Source organism: Choloepus didactylus, chromosome Y (genome assembly GCF_015220235.1).
Source record: "Choloepus didactylus isolate mChoDid1 chromosome Y, mChoDid1.pri, whole genome shotgun sequence".
Taxonomy (NCBI): Eukaryota; Metazoa; Chordata; class Mammalia; order Pilosa; family Megalonychidae; genus Choloepus; species Choloepus didactylus.
In genome coordinates this window covers 17009909-17024618 of record NC_051335.1, presented here as the reverse complement: position 1 = coordinate 17024618, position 14710 = coordinate 17009909, and the positions used below count along the sequence as shown (strand labels likewise).

At 37.8% G+C, this 14710-nt stretch overlaps 2 protein-coding genes across 2 annotated transcripts; both read right to left on the bottom strand.

The window, feature by feature from the left end:
• Positions 1-11850: 11850 nt before the first annotated feature.
• Positions 11851-12921, bottom strand: LOC119524025 (protein Churchill-like). The gene is made up of 2 exons (XM_037822707.1): positions 12892-12921; positions 11851-12633 (listed from the first exon to the last, which is right to left on the bottom strand). Exons 1-2 carry the CDS (start codon positions 12919-12921, stop codon positions 12244-12246), a joined length of 420 nt encoding a protein of 139 aa, XP_037678635.1. The 3' UTR covers positions 11851-12243.
• Positions 12682-13234, bottom strand: LOC119524279 (DPH3 homolog). The gene has a single exon (XM_037822906.1). It carries the CDS (start codon positions 13205-13207, stop codon positions 12959-12961), a length of 249 nt encoding a protein of 82 aa, XP_037678834.1. The 5' UTR covers positions 13208-13234; the 3' UTR covers positions 12682-12958.
• Between the last annotated feature and the right edge of the window lie 1476 nt (positions 13235-14710).

Genomic DNA, 14710 nt, shown 5'->3' with positions numbered 1-14710 from the left:
TTTTCCCAGGATGTCTTGTAACTCATTGATTACTTAGGGTGTTCTTATTCAGTGTTGGTAGTTTAATAAATGAAGCAGAAGAACAAAGCTAAAATGTTGAATTTAGCTGAAACAAAGACTAATCTTGCTTTTAAAATTGTTAGTGCTATCTGAACAGTAAAAGAATCAAGAGTCCAGAGATAAGCGAAGTTTCTCAATACAATCCTCTGTTGGCCTGGGGAGGGATGGGTGAGAAAAGGACAATGCCAACACAAACAGAATTGTACAGTGAATAAAGAAAAGGAGAGCCAGAACAGTGGGTGAAAAGTTAACTTACTTCACTTAAACCACCATATTAAAACCAGATGTGTCTAAAATTTTGGATGAGAAAAACTCATGTTAGTGATAGTGTGAACAAACTCTTTGTGCTTTCCTCCCAATACAGTATCATTACAGGGTGCCAGAGATACCATTTTATTTCATTTCACATGTAGCACATTCTCAACAAGTTAAACCGTTTTTAATCTTGTGTAATTAGATAGGTCTTGCTACATCCCTCAGTTGAAGGATTTTATGAGCTGCCTCATTCTGTCTCCCTTTTGTGCCAGCATCTTTGGGGCTGGAAACTAACATTTGTTAACATTTCTTCTCTTCTGGCACCTGTCAGCTGGATGGTTTCTGGGAAAAGGAGGCTGGGAAGGGAAGGAATGCAATGTTCCTTCCCCCCATGCCCTGGTATTACAGTTGCCTATGTCTCTACATAGGGATTACTCTGTTCTGGAAAGTGCTGTTAAGCACACACTCAAAAATAAACAGTGGGCAGATGGGTGAATGGAATAATGAAGTTCTTGTGTTTTTTTTTAAATTTAATTTTATCACAAATTTCCAGTTCCTTTGTTTACTAAATGTAGAGCCTGGGTGAGAGGCTAGCCAGAGATGGAAGTCCTTTAATACAGCCCAGGTTGACCCAGGTAGATGGGGTCAACTCTCTGATCTTGCTGTTTAGTCACTCTGGGCAGAACCTCAGCACTGGGTACAGCAACTACATCATGACTACATCACAACCGTCTTCTTACTTCAGAACAGAGTTGTGAGGAGTCATCAATTATCTGACAGAATCAAAGGCTGTATAAACCCTAGGGCTTTTACTTCAGTGCTGAAGTAATAATAGCATTTTGAAATTGAGTTTTTCCTGCAAAAAGCTTTAAAGCTATTCCTCCTTCCACCATGAGCTTTCTTAGGGTCATTTCTTGACCATTCCATGACATCTTTTCTGAGGTCACTGAGCAGCAAATGCTCCCTAGGTGTAGACAGGGAGATCTAGAATTAAGACTGATTTATGCTTCTATGCCTTGGGACTCATGCATGATTGATTATAAACAGGGCCTGACCTCTCACCACAAAATTCTGTGGTTTTTGTCCAATAATGAGAAAAGACAACTGATAGAGTGCAGTACACAACAGAAATGGATGAATGTCAGGGCCACCTGAAGTTCCTTAGCACTTCACAGTTTACAAATCACTTTCAGAGTCACCCTTTCATGGATAGGTAGTGTACACTCTTATTTTACCAAAGCAAATGGGCTGCAGAAATAAGAGCCAGGATGCTGGCACAGCCTTGGAGGCCCTGAATTTCTCATGCTGGGGTTGGGGCAGCTGTGGGTAAGCACTCTGCCTTCCAGGAATAGTACTGCTCTGAGACTCCTCTGTAGACCCACTGGAATGGAGATTAAGCCCTGGGTTCTCTTTGCATTCCATTTAGCAGTTTGCTCATGCTTTCACTATGGATCAGGCTCAACAATTCCTCTGCCAGCTGAGAATCTGAATGTCGCTTTGGCTGTAAGACAGTATCTTATTTATTCGCATAAATCCCCCTCCTACTCTCGTCACTGATTATTTTCACTGTAAAATGGAAAGGGGGGCAAATTATGTGAGCATTTGGGTACTGGACTGCAGCCACCCTTGGCAATCTTTGTTAGTCTTTGAGATTCTCACCAGCCTTGACTGAAGAACAGTGACTCACCCAGAGTAACACATGGTTCTCTTTTTCCTTTAGAAAATCAGTTCCTCAAAAGTGCTTCTAAGAAAAACATAACAAAAGAAAAGAAAACATTATAGTTCAAGGGAAAAAAGTGCTAAGAGCAAAAGATTATTTTAATCAAGGCTAGGTTTCAAAGAAAGGTAGAGTGGTGAAAAAGCAGTTTGTACATTTTAGATTTCCTTTCCAGTTCCAATTTTGAGGCTTAAACCTTTTCTGACCAGGGGAAGTTACTACATGAGGAAGTTAGGTTACTTCATTCCCACCTCACTACCTGAAACCTCCCAGGAGCTCTGAGTGGTTCACAACTCAGTACCCCTACCCAGATGGGTGGAAGGGAGTCAAAAATTGGGAAGGAATAAAAGTGAGTAGGAGCTGGCAAAAGTGCTGCCTAGGCCTTCCCTCATTCTAGCCAGTTCTATAGACAGCTATTACTTTAATTTAACCTTTACTTTATCCCCCAAAGGACAAAGGACATTTTGCTCATGGAAGTCGCTTCTGGTAGCTATAGTGGTTGTTATAAAATACAGGAAAAATGTAGAGGTAAGGGAGGTTAGGCGGGGAAAACTTTGCAAAGAAAGTTTTTTCCCCAAAATGTGTGTGTGAGGAACATATAAGGAGGGCGATGTACAAAGATGGGAACCACTGTAATCAAATGCAGTCTGGAGGAGCAAGGATATGCAGCACAAGCTTGGAGGACATTACTTATACTCCTATTTATACTCTCCAGGCTAATTGTGTAAATGGGAGTTTCTTCTGAAAGAATGGCCATCTATAGATACATGTGGGTTTGTTATTCCGAACTATCAGAGAGTCAACTCACTTTCAACAGCTTTGATTGATAGATGGGAGCTTAACTATTCACCAAATGGGAGACTAGGAGTGTAAATATGCCAACAATTTTTTTTCCCTCATGTGGACTTAGATTTGGAATTTTCAGGTTGGAAGCAACTTTAAAGCGCATTCTAGTTCAACACTGAAGAGGACCGAGGAGGGATTTGAGACTGGGGAAGGGGAGGGAATTGCCTAGGGTCACATGATCTCGTGGTTGATGCCATTAGAAAGGAACTCAGTCTCTCTTCTACTAGGACAGTGTTTTCTGTCCATCCTCCTACTCTCCATTTTCAAATATCCCCAAATGTTCCTGCTGTGGCAGTCTAGGCATCCTTTTCCTAGTTATTTCAATTGCTATCCCATGACCATGTTGGCAGGCTCAGTGATTGAGCATACCCTTGATCATAAGAGAGGGAGTGCTTATTCCCATACTCCTGACCTAGCTGGGGAAGAACCACACTGTCATTTGCAGCCTGCTGTTGGCTCCATGGTTCTCAGGATGAGGAAACCAGGGAGAACTGGGCCTTCAAGGGTAACAAACACTGCTAGTGTGAAGGAATACAGTTGTTTAAGAGAGCTTTAATCTCTTCTGCAGGCCCTTGCCTGAAGGTTTCAGAAGGGGAGACTCCCTCTCTGTTCTTTAATTGGGAGATACAAAATGCTTAAGGCATGCAAGTTATATTTTGCATGTAACTTATACATAGACAATACTTAGTATATACATAAGTTATGAGGCATGATAATAAAATAAGCACCTGTGAACCTACCATCCACCTAAAAGAAATAGAAGTTACTAGTTCCAGTAAAGCTCCCTGCCTGCCTTTCCTTACCCATCACTCTGCCTTTCACCTAGAGATAACCACTATCATGAACTTTATTTTTTAAATTTTTAAATTGTGAAATATAACATGTATATAGAAAAACTATAACTTTCAAAGTACAATTTAACAAGTAGTTGGAACAAATTTCAAAGAATGTTATGGGTTACAGTTGTCATGAACTTTTAAATATCCCTTTGCATTACTTACCCATATATGAGAATCCCCAATGTACATTTTAGTTTTGCTTAGTTTTGAACTATACAAATTGGTATCATTAAATTTTTCTGCATTTTTTAAAAATTTTATTGTGGTAACACATATACAACACAAAACTTCTTATTTTAACCACTTCATGTGAACTATTCAGTGATATGAATTGCATTCACAATATTGTGCTACCATCACCACAATCCATTACCAAACTTTGTCATCACCCCAAACAGAAACTCTGCAACTCATTAAGCAATAACATCCCCTCCTCCCCTCCTCTGCTCCCTGCTGCAATTTCTTTTTACTCAAAATTATGTGCCTGAGAATCTTCCACATTGTTTCCTGCAGCTGGTCGTTAATTTTCATTGCTGCATAGTATTTCATTGTGTAACCATACCACAATATATCCATACTACTGTTGATGAACATCTGTTGTTTGTTTTTTTTGCTACTCTGAACAATGTTGCTATAAACTTTCTTTATAATAGGCATGTGCAAGTTTCTTTGTCTATTTCTAAGAGTGGAATCAATGAGTTGTATAGTATACACATGTTCAAAGTTATTAGATAATGCCAAATTGTTTCTCTAACTGGTTGTACCAATACGTATTCCCATCAGAAGTCTAAGGGTTCCATATCCTCACTATCATTTAGTAATGTTTAATTTAAAATATTTTTCCAATCCAGCAGATGTAAAATGGAATTGTGTATTTTTAAAAAATTCATTGAGGGTTTTAATTTGCATTTCCTTGATTACTAATGAGGTTTAGCATCTGTTCATATGTTTATTGGTTATTCAGATTTCCTCTTCTGTGAAATCCTTGTTTCATACCTTTTGTCCATTTTTCTCCTGGATTGTTTGTCTTTTTCTGTATTGGTATATGGAAGTTTGCACATTCTGAATACTAATACATTGTCAATGTGACAAATATGCTCTTCCACTTAGTTGCTTGTCTTTTTACTTTACTGTGCTTTTTGGCAAACAGAGGCACTCCATTTTAATGTTACTGAATTTATTAATCTGTACCTTTATGGTTGGTGCTTCTTGTGTTTCTTTAGAGAAATACTCCCCTATCCCAAGATCACAGAGAAATTCTGTATCAGTGTTTCTTTGTGAGGGAGGAGGTTACTGGCATTTGGGGCAGGACAATTATTCCTTATGTGGGGCTGTGTCTCACAGTTAGTACACCCGGACCCTGGGTACTAAATGTCTTTAGCAATCCTTCTATTATGATAACAAGCCCCCAACTCCCTATACATTTCCAAGTGCTCCCTAGATGGAGGTACTGCCAGTTGAGAAATACTGAACTATACTTTCTTCTAAAAGTATAAACTATTCAATACACCCAGAACTGATTTTTGTGTTTGATATAAGAAAGGAATCTAACTTTATTTTTTTCTTTATGGATAACCAATTTTCCCGATATCATTTATTAAAGAGTTCATCCTTTCCCCCACTGATCCGCAATGCTACCTGTCATATACCAAATTTCCGCATAGGTGTACATCTGGTTTTGGGTTCTTTATTCTGTTCCATTGGCCTATTTGTCAACCCCTGCACCAATATTACATTGTTTTAAGTACTCTGGCTTCATAATAAATCTTGATATGTGGTAGAACAAGACTTTCTACCTTGTTGTTCTTCAAGAATGCCTTGGCTTTTCTTGAACCTTTGCACTTCCACATAAATTTTAAAATCAGCTTGTCAAATTCCTTGAAAAATCCTGCTACGGTTTTTTTTTTTTTATTATCTGACTTTATTTAGCATACCAATAGTTTATCCTGGTAATAAATTAATATATACAGTTATCAAAAAATGTTGGGTGCTTTCCAAAGAAAATGTTTCTTTCTGGAGTGTATGTAGAACCACTTAAACAGCTGTCTTCATAATTTTCAAATTCAACAGTGTGGTAACATCAACTTTTTGAAGAATAGAGTCTCTTTCTCTGTAATTCATGATTTAGATAGTTGAGTTTATAAAGGTTTCAAATGCCATTTCAGTTCCTGCAAGCCACTAAACCTGACACTGTAGAACTGATGGTTCAGAAGCCATCTGATCCAATCACCTAACTGTACAGATAAGGGATCCACAGGCATTGTCAAGGATTACAAAAGCTAATGAAAGGGAAAGCCTGGACTACAAATTGATTCTTAGAAAGGCTCCTGAAATGTCTGTTGGGCCAAATAAGGCACATTTATCACATAGAACTCTAGTCATATCTAAAACGCCTCTGGTTTTTCTTTGTTTAACATTGGACTGAATTCTGACGGTTCTTTTGTAGTTCACAAACATATTTAGTCATTCCGACTATTGCAATATCATGGATCACTGATTGCCAGGGCTGTTTATGTTTCTTTTCTCCTGGGATGTTTCAGCTTTGGCAACTTTTCTTCCCATTCCTCTGTGCTCATAACAGACCTATGTCAAGGGTGTCTGTTATTGTTTGAGATTCAACATTAGCAGAGGTAGTTAACATGGTATCAATATCTATAAAACCATCAACATTTGAGTTTAGGGCAGCTCATTTTAGTCAGAGTTATCACGAATCCTGCTCTGTTCATTTGAACAGTCACTGCTTCTGAGACGAACTTTTGCAAAGCAGTTGTGGTTTACTTCAGGGGTGTCAGTATCCCACATGGCAATGAGATTTCTTAGCACATCAAGAATATGCCATGTAATGCTTCACATGACATACCCTGGTGATTTATTAAGTCTCAGCCTAATGGCTACACGTAGCCACACTGCAAGCAGGCAAAAGGCTATACAATTGTTTTAATTTAAACCCCCAGCAAGTGTGTGTAGCACATTTTATCAATCAGTAATAGAATATTTAAATTCTAGCAAGTCAGTTTTCTTTTAGGAGAAATTTCCCAAACAACCTGCCAGATATCAGTTCAATTTTTCACCTTTATATATATGCAGTGAAGTTGCATATATAAAGGAAAATTCTGAATTTCCATATAAGTGATTCTAATTTTGTGCTACTTCTCAGCACTGCAGCAAAGGAAAACTAAAGGTCTATCTTTATGTATTTATTTTTCTCCAGGGCAAACATCTCAGAAACAGTGCATATCTGGTTTGGTTGCAGGTGATGGCACATTAGATGTGTCCCCATGGGCATATTTATTCAGAAAAGACCTCCAGTTTTCAAGCTCACCTTCAGCAAACAGAAGCCACTGTAGAGGCTTCATCTTTTAAGAGTAGTGGCATGATATGGTAATCATGCTGAAAGCATTGCCTCCAGCCATCAAGACTGGACATTAACCCCCATCTGGAATATGATTTCATTAGCCTTTTCTAAAAGGAAACAAACAAAACCCAGATATAGAAATGTTATTTGCTTTGATCTTGCAAAATCATTTAAGCATCTCATTTGCTAAGTTGACATGTTTGGCTCCTCTCATTCTGTTACCAATTTTGCTTCTCTTGGCTGCTTGTCTTTTTATCTTATCCTGATTCTCCAGGAACATACAGAATACTGAACAGGAAACTCGCTATTCTTTGACCATTTACCATTTCACTTTTTACTTTTCTTTCTTATTCACTAACTTTTAGCTCTGGAGAAATTATGACCTCACTGTATTTTCTCTTTAACACCATAACCAGCACTCTATGCATGAAACGTAACAGAAAAGGCATGCTTAACAGAATATGAACATCCTAACAATGACAAGACTGAGGAGATTAGCAAATTTTAGCTAGCAAATTTTCTTAGCAAAATTTATGTCAAATTTCAAAGGAAGGGCTAGTGTTAATCTTAACAACCAAGTAAAAAATACAATCCCATTTTTGTAAAGGAACACTAATAACTTTGAGGTAGATGATTCTGTCATCAGATATTGAAGTAGTTAGATTTTTTTTTGTTTCCTTTATTTTTATTCTTCATCTTGTTTATCCCCTTTTTATTCTCAGAAATATCAGCTTGTAGCGATTAAAAAACAAAGCAAGGCTTAATATAATCACTCACTTTCCTGGATACACAAAATCTTTTAATCAAATTTGCCTAGGAGATGTAAGTCGCCCTGGCAACGTAGAACATGACCCCCAGGTAGAGCCTGGCCCTGGCATCATGGGATTGATGATGCCTTCTTAACCAAAAGGAAGGGGGAAAAGAAATGTAACAAAATAAGGTTTCACTGGCTAAGAAATTTCAAATAGAGTCAAGAGTTCATTCTAGTGGTTACACTTATGTAAGTAAGCTTCAGTTAGATATCACAAATTGCCATGGTATATCAAGCCCCAACCAACTTTCTTGGAAAACCCTAAAGAAAACCCAGGGCTCTATTTAAGACTCTATAAAAGTTTTACTTATTAGGTTTATTTTCCAGAAACTTAAAACCTCCAGATTGTTCCTATGCCAGATAAGCTCTGAAACTTAGAGGTCCAGTCTCTCCTAGAACATCAACCAGTTGCATTCCCCATAATGTCGACACCCCTTTTCAACATGAAGAAGTTAGAATGGACATTGCCCAAATGTCCCTGAAGCCTGAGAAAATGATCAAATGAGAGGGAGGAGTTTTAACGGAGAAGTTAGAATTTAACAAATGATTATGACTACTGAATCATTATATAGAACAGCTAGAAGGAAATACCTGAAATTGTGGAACTGTAACTCATACTATACTTTGAAATTTGCTCTATAACTACCTGTTAAGCTGTATTTTGAAATTTATCACTTTTCTGTATATATGTTGCATTTCACAGTTAAAAATGTTAAAAAAATTCCCTAGGAGCACACAGGAAGTAGGGAGATGTCTCATTAACAATCTCTCAAGTATTGAGGTAATGATACTCAATTTAGAGAAGGGAAAGAGAATCACTTCTCTGAGGGCTCTTACAAAAAATATATAGTTTAGAATAAGCAATTTCAGGGGAGCAGAGCTATATAGATTTAAACTGATGTTTAAATGACTATGTTCCCATAGATGTATCTCCTTAGTTTAAGAACACTGAGCCAAAACTTTTGAATTTTCGTACGATCATCACAATCATTATCCAACCTACCATTTATTGAATACTTACTAAGTTCATAAACTCCCCTAAATATTTTATATACATTAGGTTATTCAGTCCTCATACAGACCCCATGAAGAATTTCTATTTCTCTATAAAAAGAAGGAATTGGGCGAGACACCTGCCAAGGACACAGAGCTTAGTAAGCAGCAGAGCTGAAAGTTAAACCCAGGTCAGTCTCACTCCAAAACCTCTACTCCTATACACAACAGTGCTTTCTTCTATCTCAGATCTTCCTTTATAAAGACCACTAACAGCTGCCTGTGCACAATACTGAAGAGCTTAAACATGCTTTCACCTACATTATATCATTTGGTTTAAAAACTAGAAGGAAGCATGATTATTTCTATTTTTCTGATGAAGAAACTGAGATGCAGATAGGATAAGTGACTTGCCCAATATCCCCCCACTAGTAGATGGCAAAGTTAATTCTAGACCCAGGTGTCTTGATTTCCTTTCTACACAACCATTCTGTATCTCACAATATAGATGTGTACTATAGTTAATAAAGATGTGATTTTAAATTGAGAGCCTCACGTTCAGTGAAGTAACTTAGCCCTGCTTACAAAGTAAAGGGATGGCACCAAAGGAACTCTTGATACATGACATAAAGAATAGTGAACATATACATTTTAGTGATAATTTACAGGTAAAAAACCACAGTTGCTTATGCACAAACTATAACATATGTCAATTAATTAGTATTGGACCATTTGAGGAGGTCAGAGCTGGTTAAAACAACAGCACAGTAATGAATACAAGCTGAGCTTTACACATCAAGAGCCTAACCAGCAAGACCCCAGGTCTGTACGTCATGGAGCTTGTAGAGAAGCAAGCTTGAAGAAGGCGCCAGGCCAAGCCCATGTTCCTCATATCTCAGATGATTTCCTTATATCTCAGGAAGGAAAATAAAGGAAACTAACGTTTCTGCCTGGTTCCCCTTCATTTGAACAGAGAAGTAAGGATTAAGTGACACTGGATTCAGGAGGTCTTCTATTAGATTCACAGAAGGATTCTAGAAGATGATCAAGTATCACAATACACAGCACAATTTTTTGTTTAATGATAATGAAATAGGATAGAATCTTTAAAATTTTGTAATATAAAGTCCCAAACAAAAAGATAACAATTATACATTCTGCAATGCATGAGAATGTCGGTAGGGGTATATGAGATCATACTCTTGAGCTCCGAATGAGTAAGCTGGCAGCATTCCAAACTCAAAGAAGGGACAATTCAGAGGCTATAATAAGCTTAGCACTACTATTTAAAGTAATGAAGTATCTTTTCTGCTTTTTGGATTCATTTCGCAAAATTGTTTCCTTGGCAGGTCAGATAGAGATTCGTAGCACAGTGGAAAATGTTTTCCAGGAATAAAACAACTGATCCCGAAGAAGCAACTTTTAACTTTTCTAAATAACAAATCTTGGTTCAAATAACCTAGATTTATCAGAGTACTGTCACCAGTACTTTTCAACCTCTTGCTAACCTTGCTAGACCCTTTATAGTTCATGTTTCCCCAACACTTTTGTTGAGAGGGAGTCACTGTACTAGGTGTGTGAACTTGAGCAAGTTTCTTAATTTCTTTGTGCCTTAGATTCTTTGGCTCTAAAACTGGAATAACAATAGTAAACTACCCCATGGAGTTGGTAATGAGGATTAAATGACTAAAATTCTTCAAAGCAGGTCTTGGCACAATAAACCTTAGTATTACGAGTATTATGAGTATTATGTATTATGAGAATTGCTGCTATACAACCAAGTTTTTCCCTGGTAATAATAATGAACACTTTGCTCACTTTGGTCACTGTTTTCTCTCATAAGCTAAGATTTAGTCCAGAATTTTCAAGTCTCTTAGCTATGAAGAGGAAACAGTTCTGTTTCCAATCTGACCCTTTAAGTTTTGGTCTCAGAATGAGAAGAACTAACTGAAGCCACCTCATTGAATCCAGAACTTTATATGCTTTCTTGTTAATTCACTTGGATCTCCTAACAAGACTGTGAAGGAAGTAGATCAATTTTTATAAGCCCAGTTTTACAGAACTCGGACACTGAAGTCCAAATGGCAGAAGACTAATGCCAGGGTTTATGAACCCCGAACCAATGCTCTGTCAACTATTCTAAGATCCCTTTGGAGCAGCTGAAATCATTCTATTTATTTATTTTTATTAACTAAAATCCATACTTTATTCAGATTTCCTTAGTTTTTACTTAATGTCCTTTTTCTGGTACAGTAGCCCACATTACATTTAGTCACCATGTCTCAAACTCTTCTTGGCTGTGACAGTTTCTCAGACTTTCCTTGTTTTTGATGACTTTCACAGTTTTGAGTACTGGTCAGCTACTTTGTGGCATGCCACTCAAATGGGATTTGTCTGATGTTTTTCTCATGATGAGACTGGGATTTTAGGTTTTGGGGAAAAAGACCACAAAGATAAAGTGCCCTTCTCATATCGTATCAAGAGTACATGCCATCAACATGACTTATCATTGATGATTTTAACCATGATCACCTGGCTGAGGTAGTTCATTAGTTTTCTCTACTATGAAGTTACTCTTTTGCTCCCTACCTTTCCATATGGTACTCTTTGGAAGGAAGTCACTGTGTGCAGTCCACACTTAAGAAGTGGGGAGTTATGTTCCACCTCCTTAGGAGTGGAATACTGCATAAATTATTTGGAATTCTACTGCATGGGATATTGGTCTATTCTCCCCATTTATTTATTCATTTGATCATTTTTTTTGTATCAGTATGGACTCATATTTATTTTATAATTTGGGTTATAATCCAACACTACTTTAGTCTATTGCTAAAATAGTCCCAGCTCTCATCATTGGAAATTCTTTCAATTGGCTCCTATAGCCCTGTGATACATTCTTATCATTGTGGGGTTTTTGTTGTTGTTGTTGTTGTTGTTATTTGTTTTGTTTTGACACTTCCTTACTTTGTGGCACTACAAGATGTTCCAGGCGTATCTTGCATAATTCCTGCCCTCCTAGAATCAGCCATTTCTCCAGGAACCCCTGGTTCCTTTTCTCAGAAAATGGCATTAGAAATCAAGATTTTAGGTTCTCATTCTAGTGAATTTTTTTTTTTAAGCCACAAAACAGCTAATAAAGACACTTGATTTTGGTTGCACTAATATGAACTAGGAATATCATCAACAGAAGAGCCCAGCCTTAGAGAGCAGCAATCCCCTAAATTACTTTCTCTTTCAAAGAATAGATAAGTTCAAGCTGAAAAAAAAAGCAAAGAATTTTCAATAGAAACTAAGTAAAACAAACCATCAGGCTTGCTGGTATTGTAAACCAACCAGACATAATTACAACAGAACAGAAGAAGGATGCTTAGAATAACAGAGTCATCTGCCGGGGGTCATCAGGGAGAATGCTGATAGTATCTTTGGCTTTGCCACATAACAGACACAGCATGGTATATTCCTGAAATTCATCCATGATGCTGAATGTGTACTTGTGCCTGGCTATTACATGATGACAATTCTTACACAAATGATCATAGGTAACTATTTCTTCTCCATCTTCTTCTTTCAAGGATTTGTTTGTGATCAGCATAAAATCCCGCTTGTTGCATACTGCACAGCCTGTAAAGTTCAGTAAGAAAGATCCATTCTCCAAGCAGGTATTACCCCGATTGGGATATTCCTTCTCCACACAGTCCCCATAAGGGACGTCCTCAAAAGGGAACATCCTCCAGCGCTTTCCGGAAGACGAAACCTCCTGAAGTAGTTAGATTTAAGATACGAAAATAATGTAACTGAGGGGAAAAAATGTACTGATTTGAAACTATCTTTTAAAAAATTTGGATGGAAAATTAAGAACACTTGCAATTCAAAGTTTTATGTGTGAAATCCAGGTATGTCATGTTGTGGATTGCTTCTTAATTGAAGGTGAACGTCGCAGTTGTTGGAAAGAATCCACACTCTGTAACAGAGCAAAAAACCACAAGAAGGTTGTCCTTGTGAAGAGGTCTATAACTTTGCATTTGATTTTTCCATCTTGGCTCATTTTCAACTGTTCCAGATTTGGATTCTTAAAGCCTTCTTCAGCATTTAACTAATTCCTTGTTGGTGGAAGGTGCTGGTATTGTTTCTCCACACATAAATTGATCTTTGTCATAAATCACTTTTATAATGAGAGAGCAGCTAGGACACGTTGCCACGTCTTCTCCATTCTCCAAATCTTCCTTGGTGATGGCGAAGTTATCCCCACACGGGCAGGGATAGAAATAAGTCTCCGAGTCCTCGTCATACTGAAAGTCCTCGATCTCCACCTCGTCGTGAAACACCGCCATTGTCACTGGGGTCAACCAAAGGGCTGTCGCCCCCGCCGTCCGACGCCACCTCGGTGGGTCTAATTTCGATGGAGCCTGCCGGGGCTGGGCGCTGTCATCACGCACCGGTGTAGGAACTTTTGTTTCCTGCGCACAGAAAAGATGCAACTCCGGGACTGGCGGCCAAATGGGTCCCTGCTACGGTTTTGATTGGAATTATATTGACTTCATTTGTTGATTCAGGGACAAAGGATATCTTTACAATATTGAGTCTCCACACCTGTAAACAGGATTATTAGCCCTCAATTTCAATAAAGCTTTATGATTTCTTTTGTAAAGGATCTCTGGTACATCTTCTGTTAGACTTATTCCTAGATACCTTATATTTTTATTGGTATAGCATCTTTTTAAAAATTGCATGTTTGATTCTTATTGCTGGTATATGGAAATGAGATTCATCTTCTTGCAATATCTCTTAAATGTATACCAACCATACTTTTTCACCTAACTCCACCAAAACTGCTCGTAGCAAGGTCACCCAGGACTGCTCTTTTGCTAAGTCCAACGGTCAATTCTCAGTTCTCTCTCGAATTCTCAGCACTATTATCACACAGTTTATCACTCCCTCCTCTTTGAAACACTTTCTTCACTTGGCTTCCAGGTCAGCACCCTCTTTTGATTTTCCTCTTACCTTTCTGGTTATTCTCTCTCAGTATTCTTTGCTGGTTCCTCTTCATTTCCCCAATATCTTAATATTGGGCTGTTTCCCAGGAATCAATCCTTAGACCTCTTTCTCTTCTCTAGCAATATACCCTCCTTTGGTAATCTCATCCATTCTCATGGTTTAAAATCTTATCCATATATTAACAACTCCCACATTTGCAATGTTACTCCAACTCACTGTATGGAACTATCACTATCTTTCTTTAATTATATATATAAAATATACATTATAAATAGATATATACACACACACATATACATACACACATACATACATAATATTCTCCTTCCACCTACTTGACATCTCCAACTCAACATGTCCAAACTAATAAACTCTTTAACTTATCACCTGAACTGTGCATCCCCCAGTCTTCTCTTTCTCAGTTGCTCACTCTATCATTACAGGTTCTCAGGCGAAAACCCCTGGAGTCATCCTTCAGTCCTTGCTTTCTCTCAACTCCACAACTAATCTGTAAGAAAATCCTACTCACTTGACCTTCAAAATGTATACAGATTCCTATCATTTCTTACAACCTACACTGATACTGCCAGCATAACCTCATCTTTTTTCTTTTAATAGCTTTATTGAGATGTAATCCACATACCATACAACTCACCTATTCATAGCATGTAATTCAATGCTTTCTTAGTACATTGACAGGGTTATGCAAACATCGCCACAATCTAATTTTAGAATATTTTTGTTCCCCCTAAAAGAAACCAGTACCCACCAGCAATCACTCCCCATGGCCAACCTCCATGTTGCCCTAGACAACCACTAATCTACTTTCTGTTTCTATA